At 39.6% G+C, this 23,547-nt stretch overlaps 2 protein-coding genes and 2 non-coding genes across 4 annotated transcripts; all 4 read right to left on the reverse strand.

Moving 5' to 3' along the window:
• Positions 1 to 168: 168 nt before the first annotated feature.
• TRNAE-CUC (transfer RNA glutamic acid (anticodon CUC)) lies at positions 169 to 240 on the reverse strand. Its single transcript has one exon. It is a non-coding gene; the product is annotated as a tRNA-Glu (tRNA).
• Positions 241 to 9,024: 8,784 nt separating this feature from the next.
• Positions 9,025 to 10,279, reverse strand: LOC108612562 (uncharacterized). The gene has a single exon (XM_018005489.2). It carries the CDS (start codon positions 9,943 to 9,945, stop codon positions 9,136 to 9,138), a length of 810 nt encoding a protein of 269 aa, XP_017860978.1. The 5' UTR covers positions 9,946 to 10,279; the 3' UTR covers positions 9,025 to 9,135.
• A 577-nt stretch (positions 10,280 to 10,856) lies between these two features.
• On the reverse strand, positions 10,857 to 12,460 carry LOC149269195 (uncharacterized). Its single transcript, XM_089466890.1, has 3 exons — positions 12,127 to 12,460; positions 11,913 to 12,068; positions 10,857 to 11,858 (listed from the first exon to the last, which is right to left on the reverse strand). The coding sequence occupies exons 1-3, from the start codon at positions 12,355 to 12,357 to the stop codon at positions 11,214 to 11,216; spliced, it is 1,032 nt and encodes a 343-aa protein (XP_089323016.1). The 5' UTR covers positions 12,358 to 12,460; the 3' UTR covers positions 10,857 to 11,213.
• A 6,795-nt stretch (positions 12,461 to 19,255) lies between these two features.
• Positions 19,256 to 19,337, reverse strand: TRNAS-AGA (transfer RNA serine (anticodon AGA)). Its single transcript has one exon. It is a non-coding gene; the product is annotated as a tRNA-Ser (tRNA).
• Positions 19,338 to 23,547: the final 4,210 nt, after the last annotated feature.

Raw genomic sequence — 23,547 nt, forward strand, 5'->3', positions numbered from 1 at the left:
TTGGTATACCATGATATATATGAAGTGCTCTTCAATATGCCTCCATTGAGTGAAAGACTTAAGTTGATGGTCATTCGTCAAACCTTTCAAACCAAAAAGTACTTCAGTATGAAAATACTCATCTCTATATATTTTTAAATAAATTTAAAAAAAGAAACAGAAATTATATTCCCATACCGGGAATTGAACCCGGGCCTCCCGGGTGAGAGCCGGGTATCCTAACCACTAGACAATATGGGATGGTTGACTCAAGCGAACAAAAAGTTACACACGAATCAACTAATTTACACGCAGTGGCTATAAATAGACAGAGCATAGAAAACTTTAGTGCAGCTCTGCTTCTTACGCATCAAAACGTAAGCTAGCCAATCACAAAGCAAGAAAATGAAATGCAATAGCTATAAATAGACGCCATCCACACAACAAGAGCTTTGCTGTGCTCGCAGTCTACGCATTGAATAATTAAAAGCAAAAACAATAGCAGCAACAAATTCGCCGCTGGCCACAGAGCGACAACAAAAACGTAAAAGCTTGACAAAGAGCCGAAAGCTATAGCAACAGAAAGGAAAGGGAAGGGGAAGCAGGCATTTATATGTTGCATTGCTTAAACGAAGGATTCTTACACACATATGTGCACATATATATATCTGTGTGTGCGAGTGTGTGTTTTTGTGTATGCATGTATGTATATGCTTTTTATATGTAAATAAAATATTGAAATTTAGCCTACGGGCTTATACGAATAAATATGAAACAATAAAAACGGAGGCGCCGCCTCAAACAAACCCCGGCATTTGCTCTGAATAATCAAGCCTGAATGTGCAGCCCAGCAAGGGGTACGGGCTGTGGGTGTGGCGCAGGGTATGGGGCAGGCTTGACTGTGCTGCATAAAGTAAAGTAAAGTGCCGCACTCGACATATTGAAGCATATTAATTAAAAACATTTTCATTTATTAAAAGAGCAAGAGCCTGAATCCCAAACAGGGGATGATAAGGGTAGCAACCGAAAAAAAAAAGAAAGAAGAGGCCAACAGGCGCGCAGAAAAGCTTTAAACTTGAATCAACTTTATAGTGATAGTTTACAGGTTCTGAAAAAGGCTTTTAAAACTGTTTCGGGCAAAGAGAGCGACAGGAAGGAGAAATATTTAAAAACAGGAAAAGAAATAGTCAGGGAAAGAGAGAATGCAAGAGCGAGACGGCAATACAATTCTATTCAAATATTGTTATTAGAAGCACTTGCCATAAGCATGTTCTTAAGTGCTCTGCTAAGATAGCCAAAGAGAGTTCTATAAAAGTAGTATACGTAATTAAGCTCAAATATGATCATTAGACGCACTTGCTATAAAACTTATAAAAGAGAATGGCCATTACAAGAGGCATCCACAAATAATCTCAATCCTCGTGTTGGGCTGCAATTTGGCCAGCAAACAAGAGCTCCCAGCTAACTCTTTCGCTAGCTGTTGGCCCGCGGAGCAGCAGCAGCCGTTAAGCGTGCAATGCCATCAGCCAGTTGGCTACCGATCGAGCGTCGAGCCACGATCGACAATTTGTCCCTAGTTAATTTTCATTGAATGCTCGCCCAACCAGCCGAGCAGACCTGGCTGCCTTTTCTTTTTTTATGCTTTATCTGGCAGAGCGCATCGCCAGCGCCTAACAAATTGCCCAATGCTGGCCATAATCGTAAGGTATGCCAGGTGAATGGGAGAGGAGTGCCCCGATCGAGAGTGGGACGTAACAAATATATGTAGTACCATAACATAAATTTAAATGATAATAGCGAAAACACACATTGCCAGATACTTTGTTGCTAATTGCAGCTGAGGACGACTTTTGCTCTAATTGAAATACAACACATAGCTCAAACCAGGTAGCGAAAACGGAGTTATACGCACACTGATCGACGGTGGGATACTCTATAGGCATATTAAATGATATGATGTTAGACTTTACTTAAATGTTTTGAGTAAATAGAAAAAATAGTATTAAAATGAAAAATAAATAAAATACCCTGTAGGAAAACTAAAATTGCTTAATAAACTATATTCAAGTTTGTTTCTTGTATTTGCGATAGAGTTTCCATTAGCTTAGGAAGAAACTCACTAGAAAGCACTATGAAGAAGCAATAGCGACTATCAAACAGCTTCCATACACACTTATATACAGGGTATTAAAAAGTATCAACAGAGAGTTGCACGATCAGATTAGAGAGAGAGAGAGATGGGAGTGAGGAAGAGAGATGGGTGCATAAAAGCTGGGGTTCTGCACAACACAGCAGCCAGTGAACTTGTTTCTCTTTTGGCGCTACGCTAACTAGACCCCATTTATCATTCCGAACTGGGAAAACTAGATTTCACGGCTGGGCTGCCTGCCCGCCTGCCAGCCAGCCTGACCGACTTGAATGCAGTTGAATCGTCTTTTCGTATAGTTCGCCTCGTTTCAACTTTTTTTTTTTTTCTATGAAAAATTAATTTTAATTACCAAATGTCGATGTCACCAAATGCTGAAAGCCTGTCTTGTCAGTGCTCTGGAGACAATCAATAACATCTCTGTGGCATTTCCGTTTCTTAATGAGATGATAAGTTGTTAAGAATAAGAATAGACTAGTTAGAAGTAGATTAATCAAATAGATATCTTATAAAGTTACGTAGAGTCTCTGACAGACTGGAAAAACAATCCGTAAAGTCTATACAGTAGCGAAAGTCTTAACAATTTTCGAACCCTTCAGCTATGCCCTTCTTGTCAATTTCTAGCCCCCTATTTAACCCAGTAGTCTCATCTATTTTCTTAAATTATAAGCAAAGACTAAATTTCAAGTGTACAAAATTCAAGAAAATTACATTTTCTTTTTATTAATTTATTAGGTGTTTTTATAATTGCTATATAGTACTAAATCAGATCATGGGGGAACAATTTGTAGATCACAGAGTTCTCGAGACGCAAGTCGAGGAGAGAGTAAAAGTAAAACCCAAAACTCCGAAAAGGAAATTCACTAGAGACGATGCACTCGCATGGAAGTATATAATATCCCGGGCTCTACGAATGAACCGTAGATTGACTGAAATGGCGAATAAGAAAGTTTACTTTTAAATTGGCGGTTTTCAAACGGATCAAACTGAGTACAGAAACCCGAACACAAACTAAGATGCAAATTTGAGTCATTTTTATTATTTATTATTTTCCGTACTTCAGTTAATTCCCAGATTTGAATTGGGCATCAATTAAATCAGAATAGAGTTATAAATTAGTTATGAATTAAATATTAAATAATAAATCTATCGAAATATATGTCGCGCTCTCTCCCTCTCTCCCTTTCTTTCACCCTCGCGCGCTATTTCTAACTGCGCTGCTCATACGCCCCTCGCTCTGGCAAAGCGATTTCAATTGCCCTTGACCGTGGCACAAAGATGCGACTGCTGCGCTTTGACATTGGGGCAGGGCAAGGCGAAACGGGGCGAAGCACAGGCAAGGCAGAACGCATACAGGGCGAAGTCGAGGGCAGGGCGAATGCAAGGCGAAGTCGAGTCGAAGCGGGGCGAAGTCAGGGCAAAGGCGACTGTGTATGGTACAAAATGGCAAACAGGAATGTGCGCAACAAAACAGAAATGCCAAGAAATAAGAACAACATCTATGCACACACACACACACAGGCACACACACACACACACTCTGAAACGAGATGCAAATGTCGATGACGATGCCAACTCGTTGACTTTGTCGACGATGACGACCCATATCCACATATTAGAGACCTTGTCGGATGCGCCGGGTTCCCGGCCAAGCAATAAAAGCAACTTCTCTGTCTGAGAAGTGTGTGTGTGAGTGTGTGCGTGGGTGTGTGTGTGTGGGTGTGCGGCTGGTGGTAGAGGGTGTGCGCAGTTCTCGCAGCTACTTAGCATGCAACAATGTGAACAACTTGCGGCTCACAATTATCAAGTAGTTGTTGCCTATAGACACACTCACACACTCACACACACGGACTCCCTCTTGATGCCCTTTGCCTACACTTGGAAATCACTTGCGCTTTTTTATGCCAACTTGAAGCGTCGCATTCATCAAAATGAAAACAATACGAGCGCAAAATCATAAAAAGAGTTTGAATACGCCAAGCGGACTGAAGTAAGGGAGGGAGGAGCTAGAAGATACCCTATATTTTGATACACTAATAAGTTTTGATACTATTCCAGGTAGTTGACTATTTAAGATTAAGCTACAATAACTATCATGATATTAATTATTATCATTATTTCCAATATCAGAATGATTATAATCTTTACTTTTGGCAATTATGTATGCTCACTGTAATGATCAGGATTATTAATATTTTTACTAGTTACTCATAGTTAGCACTATTATTTCAAATTTATTATTAATTTTCCCCTTTAATTTTCACTTCACATTATCGTAGTTTATATGATCATTTGCATTAATCATTAATTATTTTTATAACCCATCACATGCACCTGCATAACATCAAGCTACCCTCCCCATCAAATCAATGGGCAACTGAACATAAAAACTCCGTTCGCTCTCCGTTCGTCTGGGGCTCTTCGTTCTGTTTCTCTTTGTCTGCAGTTGAACGCAGCCAGGCAAAAGGCAAGAGGCAAAACCGCAAAACTAAACACGAACTGAATGCAAAATTCGCAGTCATGCGTCATTAAGCCGCAGCGCGAGTATTGGGGAAGGGTGAGGAGCTTGGGGTGCAGAGGTGGAGCTAAGGCAATAACAGGAGTAACTGCTGCCGTTTCGGGGCACGCTTCGCCGCTCAGTCATTAAGTGAGTCAGTCAGTTGGCAGTTGAAGCTCGGAGCTGCTGACTGACCAGTTGCTAAGTGGACAGAGCAGAGATGGCAGAGGGACCGAGAGAGAGAGAACTGCACAGAAAAAGTGGGCGGGGTAGTAGTTCAGTAGAAGCGTTTACGCCTACGCAGACAAAGTTTTCAACTGTGCTGCTGTGGCACCTCATCTACAAAGCCAAAGAGTGGAGCCAAAGAGAGGGGGGATGGACGAGATGGGAGTATGGGAGTGTTAGTAGGCCTAACGTCTGCGCTCGTTAAAAACAATCAGCTAAAAACAGGGAGGGGAAGGGGCTGTGCTAGCCACAGACGGCCTCTGGTCGTTAAGCAGTAGCTGTAAAGGCGACGCTTAGTCATTAAAATCTAAGTGTGAGAGTGTGTGGTGTATGTGATGTGTGTGTGTGTGTGTCAAAGTGTGTGTGTGGTGTATGTGTGTAGTTTTTGTCTGTAGAGTGGGTGCTCCACACTCCACTCGATGCCTAGCAGCAACAGCAGCTTCAAGGCGGGACAGTTACAGATTGTTGAGACTATTATATTAGTAGGGAGTTGCCATGGCATTAACTACAGTTGCTTCATATCTCGATTTTGGTAACTAGTAGCTTTAAGCCTAAAAATCTTTCAGGCAGCCGATCAATTTAATGGCAAGTTGTAAAAAATGTAAAATATGAAAACAAAAATTCAAATGAACACAAAGTTCATTGAGAGCAGCTCAGCCTGTCTTACGGGGTATCAGCTATTCGAGCACTCTCGCTTCTTGCTTTTTCTGTTGCTTTTCGTTTGCTGGCAGCGCAAAGCTTAAGCATAGCATAGAGCGAAATATCCTTGAACAGTAACATTAATCTTCTTGAATTGCGCTTTTTTGCTGCTGTGCTTTCGTATACCCTGCACACAATTAAATGCAGGCAAAGTATGCTCTGCCTCAATTATTGATAAGCTCACGCTTGAATAGCTGCAATTATTGAAATATCTATGAAGAAAAATAATCATTTCAAGCAATTTATGTTGCCATATATGTAAGTATTTAATAATTTTAATAATTTGCTTGCTCTTGCTCCTAATACATTTCGATTGCAGGGTAATTCTGCGTCATGCACTTCACGCTTCATAATTCTTACTTGTTTTGTGTGTCATTTCATTCGCCGAACATAGTTTTTTTTTTTTGTGCACGATATTTTTTTTTGTTGTATAGCTTTTTCTTCTTTTGTGCCAAATGGCAGTCGCCGCGTCGCTAACTCCTCCGCAGGCTGCGCAGCAACAACAACAATCAAAGCTCTGCAAACTGCAGATGGCCGCTGTAACTGTTGTCGCTGTTGCTGTTGCTGTAGCTGATGCCGTGGTCGTTTTTTGTGGATTTCACTTTTTTAGTCATTTCCATTTACTTTATTTGCAATTTTGACTGGAACTTTTTCAGCTCTCCCCCCACGTCTACCATGAGGCACGAGAGCGTTACGAGGGGGACTCGATTCATTTGTTGTTTTATTTATTTGTAACTATGTGTGTATATGTACTATGTGTGAGCTGGTGTGTGTTTTAGTGTGTGTGTGTGTGTGTGTGTACAATGCAATGACCTCGAACTTCGTTTGGTGTGCATCTTTAGAGTTTTTTGCATTCCATTTTTGCATTTGCCCGCTGGGCTATTCATTGGCTTTTGGCTGCGGGTCGCTCGGCGCTGCGCCAAGTTTAGTTGGTCAGCTAACAGCCACAGAGCGCTGGAACGTGGTGGGATTTGTGGGCCAAAAGGTTGTCAGTGTGTAGAGTAAACCTATTTTATCACCGCTCAATTGGCATGGCTTAAGGTGCGAATTGATGGCGCTTATAAATGTAGCTAAGTTTTTCCGTTATTCCGAAAGCTTTAATAAAAGTTTATTTGGCGAGCATTGAAAAAACTCCGAACTGAACTACAGTTCTAAAAGAGAGTGCAAAGAAGAAGAATCAGAGAGAGCGAGAGGGAAGAGAGTGAGAGCAACCTGCATTACAGTTATATGCAGGGCTGCTCTAGAAAAAAAATATTTCGGTTACACTTTTGCCTGCCGCTTGCCCGTGTGCATGAGTGCGACAGAGAGAGAGAGAGCAGGTGTGCTGCCGAAATAGGGTAAAGCAACTGTCAAATTATGCGGGCAATATTAGCATGTAAGAAACTTTATACAAATAAACTTTCCGCCCATAAATTATTTAACATTAGTTGATTCCAGCAGTAACATTAACTGTTCCGCCACGATTCTACTCGTTCCACTTCGTTCTACCCCACATTTTATCGTTGCCAAAAAACTAAATCGCATGCCAACTTTTTTGTCCGCACAAAAATCAATAAAATGCTCCTGCCTCACACATACACATAAACAGACACACGGACATAGAGATACATGAGCATGGCGCTGCAACTACTACCAATGCAGCACAGCTCAGACACACAGACAGCGCAGCACTCAACCCTTTACACTCACAGACAGACACACACAGAAGCACGCACACAGCCATTAACAATGCCAATAAAAACTGCAATAATATTTGACAGTGTGTGTGTGTGTGTTTGTATGTGTCTGTGCATTTGTGTGCATAAAAGAAACTCCACGGACACAGCAGCCGCTGCTCCAACGAGTTGGCTCTCATTCTCTCGCACTCGTTGTCCCTCTCTCTGTCTCTCTGCTTGGCTCACCAATACAAGCCAAAACGCCCCCAAGCTGCAGTTATATGTGCGCTCTCAACTCGTTCGTTCGCGTGCAGTCGCTGCGCTGCGCTACATGGCAACTGCGTCGCGTCGCCTCGCAGCCGACTTCGACGTCAGCGCCGCTGTCGCTGTCGCTGTCAGCGCTCTGGCAACATTTTGCGGTTGCTCTCGAAATCTAAATTTCAAGTTCGTCTCCTGCAATTTATCAGAGAGTTTTGCTGCCTTTTGCACTTTTTGGCCAACTTCGCTTGGTTAGCCCTCTTCATAACAGCACTTCAAAACAACCCCCGTACCGCCCCTCTCGGACGGCACACGAGCACTCGGCGAATCTTTCTGCATGCAGGCTGTGCCCCGTTTTATGGGCAAGCGCAGAGTTACGAGCAAAACGAGCAGCGCGTCGCAACCTTTCAAACTCCCAACTCTCGTTCTGGTTGAAAACGAAACCGGATTTCTTATTGGATTTTTTGTTCGTCTTTTTTTCTCATTTTTTAGAAGTTTGTCTTGCCTTTTTCATTATTTTGTATTTTGTTTTTGGCTCTTTTTTTGCACATTTGACTGAGTTTTTGGAATGCAGTTTTATTGTGTTTCGCCTTATTTTTGGTTTATTTGGTTCCGACTGCAATTTTGTCTTAATTTCTACTCTTTGTTTTCATTTATTTTGTTACCTGTTCACAGTTTCCGTGTAGTATTTTGCGTACTTACATAGTAGACGTGCTCTCTTTTTATTGTTCATTCGGTCTTTTGGTTTTTATTTATTTTGTAGCAGAGCATCAGAAATAAGAGGGAAAAGAACTTGGAAATAACTTTGTTTTGGTTTTGACATAAAACTGGTTTCGCTCTGGTCTCTGGAATTTCTTGAATGAGCCAAGGGCTGAATGCAATGCTATTTTGATTATCTAATGGAAAGATTTTTAAGGGACAACACAGACTCATTGGCTCCTCTCAACTCCTAACTCGAGCAGCTTTGCAGCCCCAAGAAATGCCATGAATGAGTGGAGTGTAAGAAAAACCTGAATGCCTGCAGATAACAACACTTGCTTCCTGCTCGGCGATAAGCTCTTTGAACTTTCATGCAATCCAAAGGGTTATCCGCTCTCTGTGGACTGAGACTCTCAAAGAAGTTGAAATGCAGCCTTTGATTAGTTGGCGGTTGGCTTTGAGGCAACAGTTCTCTCAAGTCAAAGCCAACAGAAAGCAGCTTAGGTCTTCCTTGTGAAAATGAATAAGACAGTTTTGCATTAGATAGGTAAACTAAAGATTATCTTATATAATCATAGCAATTGAGAAGGCTTAAAATAGGGAAAGGTGAGTGGCAGAGAACTTGGAAGAGATGAGAAGAGATAGATAAACAGATAAAAATAAGTAAGATGAGCAGAGGAAGATAGAAGGAAGAAGAGATCTTTGACATTATCTTACATAATTGTCGTTTCTATAAAGAAAGTCGATCTTCCTATAAGACGTATAGATACTATAGAAATCTGTATATATTTATTGACTTAAGAATTATATTAATAACTCTATGTATACCATTTATCTTGGGAGCTTAGGATCCCTAAGTAAAACGCTTTCTTTCATTTTACATTATTCCGTCTTTATTTTCCCCTCACTTAAGAACTGAGGCTGGCTACTACTACCACATACTTAATTAATCATCTCTAAATGCTGGAGAATCGTTTCTAGTTCATTGATCGATTTGCTTGTACGCTAAAAATTTGAAAATCTATACCAGCCTTTCTTATATTGAGGGTAATCACCATGCAGTAGGCGAGGAGCAGGAGCTGCTTGCTGCGCAGCACATAGGAGGCGCCCATGTTGTCGGGAAACAAAGGCTTGTCCCAGGCACTGCAGTCGTAGAGAAAGTAGCCGCCATCCCGGCAGGAGGAGTAGCCGAATGCGAAGTGCTGCCCCTGGCACTTGACCAGGCCGTGCTGATAGCGCGTGAAGAAGTAGTTGAGTGCCTCGTAGAGACCCATAACCTTGCCAGCTGGGGCACTGTAGAGCTGGCCATAGGCCACCAGCTGCAGCTGGACGAGGAAGTTAATGCCATGGAAGTCGCACTCGAGCGACAGGTCGTACGGGCCCCGGCTAGTCAGCATGCTCGCCCGATAGTATTTATCGCCGCTGATGACAATGGCATCGAGGAACTTGGGCGTCCACTCCTTGAAGCTGCGGTAGATGCTCGTCGCACAGCAGGCAACCACACAGCAGGCCAGGGTCTGACGTCCCCTCACCTGGCTGTCGAAGCAGCTGGAGCGCGGATGCACTCCACCCCACAGGGTCCACAGATGTTCGGGCACCTCCACATCGAATGCGTGCCACTTTTTAGGCAATTCCCGTCGAGGTAGTCGCCGACTCCACAGGGGCAGACTCTTCTTGGCGGGCAACCACGTCATTGTCTCGCTCATACCCGTAAGTGTAGAGCTCAGACTCATCTCCCTTATGATACCGTCTATAGTCATTAAGGCCCAATCTTTGGGGCACGACATTTTTCTCGGGCAACGCCGGACGCAGCGGCTGGAACTTGTGGCGCTGTATATATCGACGGTTTAGCGTTACCAAACCCGAGTACAAGTCCGTTGCGAGAATTTCACGGACAAAATTCTGCATGCCGAAACAAATAAATCGATGTCCAAATTCAGTTGAGAAACGACAGTAAAAACCAATAAAGAAATAAAGACGAAATAATTTTTTATAAATATGCAACGTGCGATATATAAATATAGACTAGCATAATAAGAAGTTTGTATATTTGAATCTAAAAATATATGTATATATGAAGAGCCCACTTTGTTGGTTTAAGAATTTTGTACGAATACTGAATGTTTCTAATGACATTTAGTTTAGCTGAATTTTGATTATGCTTTTATAGTCTATTTAATATTTAAAGATTCTTCAAATATCTGTGATGTCGCTTGAGTGTTTTTTAAGCGGAAAATTATTCTAGATGAGTTTTCTTAATTTAAATTCAAATAAGTCTGTTAAAGTTACTGCGCTTACCTTACTTAAATATAAATGTAATACTAAACTACCTTGAAGAACTTCTCGGAAATCTCTTTCGAGTAGAGCAATACGCAATACGCTCTACTACTGCCTTCCAAGGCCTTGATAACGTTTTCAAATATGAATCAGAGATGAACGAATTCCAAATCCCAGACAAGTAAAGATCTCTGATGCTACGCTATGCTTCCTCGAAAGCTTTTCTTTCATAGAGTCATAAAAGTGAGCTCAAGCTACCTTCTCCCCCTTTAGCTAAGTCACACAAACAGCAAAAATATAACTGTTAAATACCCAGAGTTTAGCAGGGAGTTACTTGACTAGCGCCTCAGTGCCTGCCTCAATTAATTAGTAGACCTATAATAACACCCTCCCCCGCCATAGTGGACGACCATTTAGCACATAATTCATAAACATTTCGATATTTATTGCTCAATGTAAATTGTTGAAGACATACACAGAATTTGAGTGCCCACATTAAACGAGACTTTGGTTCGTCAGATCAGTTATAACGACATACGCAAAGTGCAACAACAAGGTCCATAATCAGAGTAATTGCATTTGGAATGGGGGCTCATAAGTGTAATTGCTGGATGCTGATGGAAGAGCTATCGATTTCCTCACTTTACCGAGGTAAACAGGGAGAAAGCGAGAGAGAGAGAGACCCACTGAGAGAGAGAGACCCTTTCGATGCTCTTCTAAGGGCAGCATACCTACAATTTCACTAACGAGCCTCATTTCCTTGTTTCATGATTGTTTTTTAATTCTTCTGCACACGCCCCTGGAGTAATAGAGTTTTGGATGTATGAATTTCCGTTTCGATTTTTGTCAACCTCTCGCCGATTCGTTCACGCAATCTCTGCAGCGCCATCATCTCTTCAAAGGATTGCTCCCTTTTCTGTAGATTTTCATTATATCTGATGTAGAAACTGTCCACTTTAAGATCTAATCGACTGATCTTATTCTCAATGCATTCAATGCTATTCGTTAGCTTCTGTGATCGTTGGATGAGCTCATTCAATGGCTGCATCATCTTGACAATATCCAGCTCGACTTGAGTTAGATCTTTTTTCAGATCCAGTCCGTTATTATGGGTTTGCTCATCCGCATTTTCTTCCACATTTTCATGTTCCGCTTTTTTATTCATGTGAAAGTCATGAACCTCACGTATACAACTACGAAACTTGTCCCAATCTTTGACATCTGAATTGGTATTCAAGCCCTCTGTAAACTCATTGATGTAGCTCATCATATCTTCTATACTGGTAGGCATATCCACCGGACGCTTTGACGTTGTTCGACAATACTCCTCTAGTTCCTTTTCTAAAGAGCCCAGATCTGAGCTAGTTTCCACATAAACATCTTGATCTACATCTGGATCACTGCTGTCTTCCAGTATTCCCTTCTAATAAATGAAACTATATTATAATATAATCGATAATAATATCTTAGATAATACCTCTATAAGTACGCCCTTGACGTGTGCGTACTTGGGATCCGAGCACAATTGCTCGACAAATTCATCTCGAGTCTGATGCACCATTTCCTCAGCATTTCCTGTGGGTCCACAATCTCCGATTAGCTCATAATCATTTGAGTATTCCATAATTCCCTTCTGCAAATAACACATTGTATAAGTATTATCCTTACATATATATTTAGGGGTTATCTACCTCGACAAGTATGCCCTTATGCTGTACTGGCTTAGATCCTGAGCTCTGCTCAACGAGCAGCTCTTCTCGGCTTTGCTGCACGAGTTGGCCGTATTTGCTCATCGATATCTGTTGAAGCAGCATATGCTTAGCGGGCATATTACTTGCTGCTTGTTCTGAATTATCCGTTTCACTTGTCATTGCACCGTCCGAGTTCTCAGATTCAATATCAATGGGCATTTCGTTTTCCATGTTATCAAGAAATTTGGATTTTTTTAAATTTTAGGTTTGTTATTTTAGTTATTCTTAATCAAACTGCGCTTGACACATTCACTCTATCGAACAGCAAGGCATTTTCATTGATATGGAAGTCAAGGCCTACTTAAGTCAATCGAGAATTTTTTATATATTTTTGTATTCGCTTACTATGTCAAATATTTATATAACAATTTAAAATTTAAAGTAATTAATTAATTAAAAATATATAAAATACTTACTTAGTAAAAATTACAAATTATAAAATATAAAGCTTTTAATTTAAATATATATTAAATATTATATATATATATTTGAAAAATAAACAAGTTAAATTTTGATAAGTAAATTTAAATAAAATATTTAAAATATTTAAATATACGTGTATTATTATTTTGAAAAAATTATCTGTAGTTTCAAGAAATAATTAATAATTAATACGAACCAAATACATATGTATAAAACCAAAGTTTGAAAAAAATTATCTCATTAAATTTTCCCGGTTGTATATCAATTATATATCAAAATACTGTTTAAGATTCTCAAAAACTGGCATAACGTAAAGCCATCGATGCTCTTCTTAAGCAAGCGCCTATTATTAAAATTTCGCTTTCCTAATTTCGCCAACAAATGAGTTTACAGATAGATAAAGAGACTTAATAATATATATGTCCCACACAGATTCAAAAAAAAAAAAAAAAAAACTATTTCCATTTTAATGATAGGGGCTGTCATTTGATGTGGATCGATGGCTTTGCCCACTGTTGCAAGAAAAGGAAGAAGAAGAAGTTAAGGTAAATGAAGTTCGCGTTGCTGCCACGCATTAGGGTAACCAATAATTTAAGACATCGTAAACACATCGTAAATTTTGCACTGGCATATTTAGGCTTTAATTTTCTATAAAAGACAGCGGACAGGCCGCATCGAGACTGGAGACACGAAGACTCAAAGACTTGGAGACTCGAAGAGTCGAAGAGCGGAAGACTCCAAGACGTTGTCGTCTCGCCTTGCCTCGTCTCGGTTAGGGGCATTCCTTTTTCCAGTTGCTTGCTGCTTCATGCAACTGCAGCACGTAATTACAGCCCATTAAGTCGTTTTTTTTTCGTGTATACGTGTATCTCTCTCCCTCTGTGTGTGTGTGTGTGTGTGTGGCTGCTTCTTTCACTTGGCGCATGCATGATAAGTGCCACTTGCCCAGCCCACAGACTCCGGCAGCGCCGTGTCGCCTCCCCTCGTTGCGCCCGCTGCGTATTTGCTTTGATGAAAATGTTTCCCATTACTTGGTTGGCATTGCCTGGCCCCACCAAACACCTGCGCGCCTCCTCCTGCCGCTGATATTGCTGCTGCGGCTGCTGCTGCTCCTCCTCCTGCTGCTGCTGCTGCTGCCTCTTGCTGCCTGCTCACCATGCAACGGTCTTTGTCGAGGTGTAACCTATATTTTTCTGTTATTTTTAATTAGAGGCTTCTCTCTCACTGTGTGTGTGTGCGTGTGTCTGTCTGCCTACCATCGTTGATTATTGTGCAGCATGTGGCAGCTTTTGCCATTTCGCCTCGGACAGTTGCCACTTGAGCAACGCGTGAATCCAAATTGAACAGCAGCAGCAGCAGCAGAGAATTCAGCTTGTAATTACATAACTCGCAGCTGGAAGTGAGACTTGGCTAGTTCCTTCTGTGCTCTGCCTCCCCCGCCCCCTTCTCTGCATTTGATGGGTTAATCAATTTATTTAAAAGGCAAATACTAATGAGCCCAATTATAGATTAACCACAGATTGTTATCCAGCTACAGCTTGAATGGCAGCGCAAATAGCTTTGGAATGGCGTGTGGTACGTGTTGCAAGAATGAAGCGATTGCAATATCGCATTAGCTGCAACTGAGGAGCTGCAACAGATCAGAGAATTATACGCCAGCTTGTAAAATCATATAATTACACACATTAACTTAACAACTACTGGAATACTACTGATAGTTCAGGTCCAAATTTCCCGCACATTCTTTTTCATTATTTGCGAGTAAATAAATTATAGACCTAAGCAAAGATTATAGGAATGCAAATGACTTTATAAGCGAGAAATTTATTTAACTATAATATGTACAATAAAATATTTAATTTGTTTACCTATTAGATTTAACGCAATAACAATAAATATGATTTATATGAAAAGCAAAAGGTAAGACAAGGATCGCTAAAGAGAGAAGCAGGATAAAAACATTTCGACAACGAGAGAGGCCGAACGAGCGAGACCAAATGATAGAGGGAGAGAGCTATAATCATAGAGATATAACGCTTATCGATAAATAGCTATCGAAATCGACAAAAAGTCACCGATATACATAGAATAACATTGGAATAAAAATCGAGAAGCAGTTATTGAAATTTCAGCTGTGACTTTCTATCGAGTGTCATAACATTCAGCTTCTGTCATGCAGTCTCATAGCATTTAGCTTTTACTAAATGTCTTCGCTGGAAGACCTAAACTAAGGGCATATACATTTCTGTGGGTCTTATTATTATGTTTACTGTTTCGTGAGCACTGATGATCAATATTTCCTTCCACAAGTATTCAGGATTCAGTCTTTGGCATTCAGTTGGCATTCTGTCGAGTTTCGTAGCATTCAGCTTTTGTCATGTGTCTGCCTGAACTCAAGTTTCAAGTTTCGTTTGCAACATTCATTAGAAAAGTGGGCCTCCAGCTTCAAAATAATTATTGTGGCTATTACTTTTACTTAGCGAGCAATTCTGATCCACAAATTTCAGTAGTGACCTTCCATCGAGTGTCATATCATTCAGCTTCTGTCATGCAGTCTCATAGCATTTAGCTTCTACTAAATTTCTTCGCTAAAAGACCTAAACTAAGGGCATATACATTTCTGTGGGTCATATTATTAAGTTTACTGTTTTCTGTGGGTCATATTATTATGTTTACTGATGATCAATATTTCCTTCCACAAGTATTCAGGATTCAGTCTTTGGCATTCAGTTGGCATTCTGTCGAGTTTCGTAGCATTCAGCTTTTGTCACGTGTCTGCCTAAACTCAAGTTTTAAGTTTCGTTTGCACATTCACTAGAAAAGTTGGCCTCCAGCTTCAAAATAATTATTGTGGCTTTTACTTTTACTTAGCGAGCAATTATGATCAATGCTTCTACAAAGTTCAGTGGTGTAACATCCATTGGGTGTCATATCATTCAGCTTCTGTCATGCAGTCTCAAAACATTTATGGTCTGCCCTAAATTCGCTAGAGAACCTAAACTAAGAGCACATACATATCTGTGAATCTTATGATTATGATTCTATTTGGTGAGCACTGATGATCAGTATTTCGACAAGTATTCAGTTCCTGGCATTCAAGTGGGCATTCTGTTGAGTTTCGTAGCATTCAGCTTTTGTCATGCATCTGTTGTAGCTCAAGTTTCAAGCTCCGTTAGTAACATTCTCTAGGAGAATTGGCCTACAGCTTTAAAATAATTATTGTGGCTATTACGTTTACTTAGCGAGCAATTCTGATCCACAAATTTGAGTAGTGATCTTCCATCGAGTGTCATATCATTCAGCTTCTGTCATGTAGTCTCATAGCATTTAGCTTCTACTAAATGTCTTCGCTAAAAGACCTAAACAAGGGCATATACATTTCTGTGGGTCATATTATTATGTTTACTGTTTCGTGAGCACTGATGATCAATATTTCCACAAGTATTCAGGATTCAGTCTTTGGCATTCAAGTTGGCATTCTGTCGAGTTTCGTAGCACTCAGCTTTTGTCATGCATCTTTGTTAACTCAAGTTTCAAGTTTCGTTTGTAGCATTCAGAGAAGAGTTGTGCACAGTTATGTATATAAATATATGTACATATATTATGTATTTATATACATATATTTATATAACGTAAGTCAGGGCTTCCCTAAGTGTGATCAGAGGACAAAAGTCGATAACAGTTATCGAAATCGATAGCAGTTATCGAAATCGATAACAGTGTTATCGAAATCGATAACAGTTATCGAAATCGATAACAGTTATCGAAATCGATAACAATTATCGAAATCGATAACAGTTATCGAAATCGATAACAGTTATCGAAATCGATAATAGTTATCGAAATCGATAACAGTTATCGAAATCGATAACATTTATCGAAATCGATAAATAGTTATCTAAATGGTTATCGAAATCGATTATTACTTATGGAACCCGATTGGTTGATAAACCGATGGCCTGAAGCTTGATTGATTGTTAGACTTATAGATTAAAATTCTATATATAACGTATGTGAGCCTGACAATGTGTTATCGAAATCGATAAAAGTTATCGAAATCGATAAAGTTATCGAAATCGATAAACAGTTATCGGAATCGATAAGTATTTATCGAGATAGTTATCGAAGTCGAAACTAAGGGCATATACAATTCTGTGGGTCTTATTATTTGTTTACTGTTTCGTGAGCACTGATGATCAATATTTCCTTCCACAAGTATTCAGAATTCAGTCTTTGGCAGTCAAGTTGGCATTCTGTCGAGTTTCGTAGCATTCAGCTTTTGTCTTGTGTCTGCCTGAACTCAAGTTTCAAGTTTCTTTTGTAACATTCACTGGAAAAGTTGGCCTCCAGCTTCAAAATAATTATTGTGGCTTTTACTTTTACTTAGCGAGCAATTATGATCAATGCTTCTACAAAGTTCAGTGGTGTAACATCCATTGGGTGTCATATCATTCAGCTTCTGTCATGCAGTCTCAAAACATTTATGGTCTGCCCCAAATTCGCTAGAGACCTAAACTAAGAGCACATACATATCTGTGAATCTTATGATTATGATTCTATTTGGTGAGCACTGATGATCAGTATTTCGACAAGTATTCAGTTCCTGGCATTCAAGTGGGCATTCTGTTGAGTTTCGTAGCATTCAGCTTTTGTCATGCATCTGTTGTAGCTCAAGTTTCAAGCTTCGTTAGTAACATTCACTAGAAGAATTGGCCTCCAGCTTTAAAATAATTATTGTGGCTATTACGTTTACTTAGCGAGCAATTCTGATCCACAAATTTCAGTAGTGACCTTCCATCGAGTGTCATATCATCATATCATTCAGCTTCTGTCATGTAGTCTCATAGCATTTAGCTTCTACTAAATGTCTTCGCTAAAAGACCTAAACAAGGGCATATACATTTCTGTGGGTCATATTATTATGTTTACTGTTTCGTGAGCACTGATGATCAATATTTCCACAAGTATTCAGGATTCAGTCTTTGGCATTCAAGTTGGCATTCTGTCGAGTTTCGTAGCACTCAGCTTTTGTCATGCATCTTTGTTAACTCAAGTTTCAAGTTTCGTTTGTAACATTCACTAGAAAAGTTGGCCTCCAGCTTCAAAATAATTATTGTGGCTTTTACTTTTACTTAGCGAGCAATTATGATTAAAGTTCAGTAGTGTAGCATCCATTGGGTGTCATATCATTCAGCTTCTGTCATGCAGTCTCAAAGCATTTATGGTCTGCCCTAAATTCGCTAGAGAACCTAAACTAAGAGCACATACATATCTCTGAATAATATATTATGTTTCTATTTGGTGAGCGCTGATGATCAGTAAAAGTATTCGACAAGTATTCAGTTTTTGGCATTAAAGTGGGTATTCCGTCGAGTTTCGTAACACTCAGCTTTTGTCATGCATCTGTTGTAGCTCAAGTCTCAAGTTTCGTTTGCACATTCACTAGAAGAGTTGGCCTCGAGTTTCGAAATAATTCTTGTGGCTATTACTTTTTTTTAGCGAGCAATTCTGATCCACAAGTAGTGACCTTCCATCGAGTGTCATATCATTAAGCTTCTGTCTCAGTCTCATAGCATTTAGCTTCTGCTAAATGTCTTCGCTAGAAGACCTAAACTAAGAGCACATACATTTCTGTAGGTCATATTATTATGTTTACTGTTACTTTCGAGTTTCGTAGCATTCAGCTTTTGTCATGCATCTGTTGTAGCTCAAGTTTCAAGTTTCATTTGTAGCATTCACTAAAGGAGTTGGTCTCGAGTTTCAAAATCATACCTGTGGCTATGCTTTTTACTTAACGAGCAATTATGATCAATGCCTCCACAAATTTCAGTAGTGTAGCATCTATCGGGTGTCATATCATTCAGCTTCTGTCATGCAGTCTCAAAGCATTTATGTTCTGTCATAAATTCGCTAGAGGACCTAATCTAAGAACATATACATTTCTGTGAATGATATGATTATGTTTTCTATTTGGTGTGCACTAATCAATATTTCAACAAGCTTCATAGTTTTCAGTCTTTGGCATTCAAGAACCTTCCATCGAGTCTCATAGCATTCATCTTTTGTCATGCAGCCGCCTTTAATCAATTTTCAAGTTATGCTACTGTCACATTCACTAGAAGAGTTGTGCACAGTTTGTACAGTTTATGTATATATTTATTTAACGTAAGCCACGACTTCTCTGAGTCTGGTCAGAGTGACGCAGATCGATAAATAGTTGGTCACAATTATTTTATAAAATATAAAATGCAATCCACCACTCTGACCAGACTCAGAGAAGCCATGGCTTACGTTACATAAATATATTTCACAAATATATACACACGACTTAAGATATATATTTTTTTTTAATTCAATTGATTTTGTAAATAACATTAACTTCATTTTTATTTACACAAATATTTATATTATTATTGATATTGATAATACGATTAAATAATCGTAATAATCGTAATAATAAAATTTCATTTACATATTTAAAATGATTGAAAAAATCAATTCACTTTACAATGCGATTAGAAATATGAAATATAACAAATTAAAAATAAATATACTTATATAAATAAAATATTTATACTTTTAGTAAGTAAAAATAGTAAATACAATAAAAATAATTTTAAAAAATAAAAAAAAAATATTTTCCATTCGCAGCCGGTAGGATTCGAACCTACGCTCCCAGAGGGAATCTGATTTCTAGTCAGACGCCTTAACCGCTCGGCCACGACTGCTTGCTGAAACTCGCTGTCGGTTTAGCCCATATGAAAGCCGCAAGCGAGTAACAGCAACAACAGGGTGACTCATAAATAAACTGTAGTTATCAAGTGGGTCAATTGAGTAAATTAACAACAACAAAAAAAAAAAGATAAAAATAGAAACGAAACATATAAATAAATTAAAAATAGTTTCGAAAGAGAATTTGATTAAATTTATGCCAGAAGAAAAAGTAAGAAAATATTAATGAAGCCGGTAAGAGAGACAGTCTGTAAAGGGAATGGGGGGGAGGGGGACTTCAAAATGAACTGCAACGAATTGACTGCAAATCAAGGCGTCAATTAAGAGGAGAAAACGCTGCCGGCTTGCCACAGCAACAAAAAGGTGGAGCCACCAAACGCCGATCCACTATCGCACCGCTACGGCTCTGATCTCGCCGAGCCGAGCCGAGCTGAGCTGAGGACGAAAAGAGCCAAAGAGTGCAAAGCTGAATTGTGTAGATCGAATACCTGCGGCACTCGACTACTGCTTACCTGGGTCTCTTCATTGGCACCTGCACTTTTTCCTTTTGTATTTTTTGTCTCTCTTTTTTTCGTATTATCTCTGCTGTCGGTGGTTCGCCTTGATGCCGTTCAGTCAAGCAAACCGCCTTCTAAGTCAATTGCTGTGCTGCCTCTCCTCAGATATTGATAAAGTGTTAACAGTCGCAATTGATCGCCTGACAACTGGCCCCAGCAACAGCAGCATTTGTCTCCCCATTGATGGAGCTGCATTTCAGCAGTTGTCATTCGACTGCAACTGCGACTGCGAAGATGCCAGGACTTTTGATAAATCGCTGCGGCCACAGATAATCAGCAGCCGACGTCTACCGACAAATAGCAAAGAATGGCTTCGACTCTTTATAGACTTCGATGGCTATCGGCGCGAATTTGAATTTAATTAACTATACTGCAAAATAAAAAACACCTGATTAATAAATATATAAATATAAATAAATCAACGTGACAAATAAAGAAAATACTGAAAAATAAATTTATAAATAAATAAAATACTGAATTAGAAAAAATAGTTGATATTATTTATGATATTTATTGTTTGCTGCAAAATAAAATAAATATATATATATATTAAATCATTGTATTAAAAATTAATAAAATTATTTATTAAATCTATTTTTTTACTAAAATAATTTAATTTCTACTAAATTAAATTAATTAAATAATTTATTCAAAACGTATAAAATTATTTATCAAATCTATTTTCTACTGCAAAATAAAAATATATGTGCTAAAATAATCTATTAGCAATTCAATTTCAATTAATTTCTCTCAACGCAATTTTAAATCTCTCTTAAGTCTTGCAGCTCCTGCTCCTCCTCCTTTTAACTAATCTCTGTAATTAATAATTTAATTAATCCACAATTCCGTAATTCCCAACAATTTCTAAATACCTTAATTCCTGAGCATATCTGTAAGTAGTCAGGTTCCTCGAACATAATCTTCATCAATCAACTTAATGTCTCGATTTTTTACGCTTTCACAGTTTTTTCTCTTCTCCTAATTGGTCTTGGATTTTCCGCCTTTGCTAAGTGCATAGATCTTTACCGTTAGCTTCATTAGGTTAGCTGGAATGCAAGTGGGGAGCCGCTAACCCAAATACCAACGCATTGTTGTGGCTAATGAGCTAAGCACTTAATCGCAAGAATACCACCGAGGCACCGGGAGCACCGAAGGCACCCAGGCAATGCCAAGCTCGACATTCCTGCAATTCATTGTGTGCACAGGTTTAATTTAGCTGCTAGCTATAAATCAAATTCGCAAAGCCCAATGAAGTAGTTACCCCATTGGCCATGCCCAATGCCCGTGCAGCAGGAGTCGCGGCAGCGGGGAATTCAATTCACGCCTGCCCGGAATGCCTTTGACACACGTGGACCCAGCTAGATCTGCAACTGCCTGGCCAGCCATGAGGCGTTAATTAGCGCTCAATTGTCGATCGTCATCTCTGGGCTCTGCTCTAGGCTTTCCACTCCATTCTTCGACTCAGTCGGCCTTTTGGTAAGTGTGTGTGTGTGTTCGTCCGGCTGTACGTGACGTGGAACGCAATTGCAGTCCATCAATGACGCAGCTCGAATGCAACAACTGTTGATCACCTGCGCTCACCTGAGCAGCCTAAGCTTCTGCGACTCCTCCTGCTCCTTCTCATTTGTTTCTTTACACAATCGTTGGCTGATTATGGGCGCGCCCAATTGTGATTATACGCATATTTAATGGGTTCTATTTTCACCACAGTGTATTTACTGTCGCAGCTTGAGAGCAGTCGATCTTGAATTCGTTTAACATACATATATATATATATATATATATATATATATATATATATATATATATATATATATATATATATAACTATAATATATTTTAAGCACGCCTCTTAAGTCGCCTACATGTTTTTAGCTACATTAAATATTCTGTATACAATAAAGTTTATGCTCTGAGAATTTGCTCAAGAACTCATTTTAAATTACTATAAATTAAGCTTTGACTGGGTTTTCTTTTGAGTACGGATGTTTTTCCTGAGAGTACGGTGCTAAAAGTTTCCAACTGGAATTTCGATTAGTCCTTGGACATATTCATTAAACTTGTTCCATATAGTCCCACTAATCATCAATGAAGGTAAATAATACCAATTTGACTATAAATTCTAACTTTCATAGAAGATCATTAGGTTCCCCCTAACTAAATTTACAGCCAGCTTCTCAGACAGTTAGCTGCATAATACTTTCGTAAATAGCTTTGATCATATGCAACTTCAATTCCACATAGACATTAACTTAATGATTAATCAAACGATTTTTATCAAAGTTTAGTGCGAGCTATGCTATAATCTTTAATCAGCCGCCAATCAGGCTTTGGAGAGCCGGGCCTAGCACTGGGAAATCGGTGACAAATGTTGTCAAGGTGCATTTCGCGCTGTTGCATCAACAGACTGACAGGAGGCACGATAAGCTGGGGCTGGGGCTGGGGCTGGAGATTGGGGATTTGGCAGTGCTCTTAGCTGCAACATAAATGGCCTGGTGTTAGGTGTCAGTTATAGCCACTGACAACTGTCAGTGATAAGACCACACACATACACACACCAACATACAGACAGACTGAGGCATAAATACATCAGGTTTAGTATAGAGGGGCACGCAGTTTTTCAATTAGCCAGCCGTAACGAGGGGGGCTCGATGCAGTTGCGTGCTTGTTAACAATTTCTCGAGAGGGTTTCCTTAACAACTTGCTGGAATTTGCAAATTTCTGTATACAAAACATGCGATAATTGTGAAATTGTCTGGAATTCTGTTTTACATAATTGCTATCAATAGTTGTATCAAACTGAGCCACAGATGGAAGAGATGGAAGCTCTCTGAGAGCCAACAACAACTCGAATGCTCCTTTGGTTGTTGAGCTGTCAGCTGGATTTACTTGCAGCTGATGTTTCTATATATTGTATATACATATACATACATAAATATATCCGTATGTAGTCTCACTTCTGTGCGGTCTAATCACGTTGAACCCCCTTGCGAACCCTAATTAGCCACTTGGCAGGCCCATTTGCCATGACACGTGTCCCTCGTGTTAACTCAAGTGCGTCGGCTTTTTGGTTTGTCATTCGCTCTTTTTATTTTCATTTTTTGCCTCGCTGCCAGCTTTGTTATTTAAAACCGACCAAGAGACCCGAGATCCGAGTTCCGAGACCAGAGACCAGCGAGCAAGCAGCCAACCATTGTAGCTCGTGCCTCGCACCGGGTTCCTGCTGACATTTTGCCTGTTTCCGGTTTACTGCATTTCGTCATCGTCGTCATCTTCAGCGTTCTGTTGCACTTTTCTTAATTAAAAGCCACATTCGAGTTTTGTATTTGGTGTTGGGCTGTTGGGCTGTCGGGCTCTGTTCTGCACCACCTGCGCTGCACCACTTGCCCACAATTTTGTCGCCCCATCGACATCGCCCATCGAGTGGCTCTCAACTTGAAAAGCGTGCTGCATGCTCAGCCACAGCCGCAGGCATAATGCTGGGAATAATAGCTAAGTTTATAATGCGAAGAACAGTTAATAATACTTTGATATAAATATACGTATGTATGTGCTGTATATATCTGCATATCCATTCGAATTCCATAGTCTCAGGTAAGCTAAGACAAACATTTACTTGAACTCTTCTATCTATACTCTAGAAAACTCT

The sequence above is a fragment of the Drosophila arizonae genome, chromosome 4 (genome assembly GCF_054131065.1).
Source record: "Drosophila arizonae isolate 15081-1271.41 chromosome 4, UAZ_ARI_1.0, whole genome shotgun sequence".
Taxonomy (NCBI): Eukaryota; Metazoa; Arthropoda; class Insecta; order Diptera; family Drosophilidae; genus Drosophila; species Drosophila arizonae.

What these genes read in the sequence shown, in the direction of transcription:
- LOC149269195 (XM_089466890.1), bottom strand. Translation starts at nt 12,357, where the DNA reads ATGGAAAACGAAATGCCCATTGATATTGAATCTGAGAACTCGGACGGT. An exon ending in ATAAGGGCATACTTGTCGAG is followed by an intron (nt 12,069 to 12,126) that starts GTAGATAACCCC and finishes TGTTATTTGCAG; the next exon opens with AAGGGAATTATGGAATACTC. An exon ending in TCAAGGGCGTACTTATAGAG is followed by an intron (nt 11,859 to 11,912) that starts GTATTATCTAAG and finishes TTCATTTATTAG; the next exon opens with AAGGGAATACTGGAAGACAG.
- LOC108612562 (XM_018005489.2), bottom strand. Translation starts at nt 9,945, where the DNA reads ATGTCGTGCCCCAAAGATTGGGCCTTAATGACTATAGACGGTATCATA.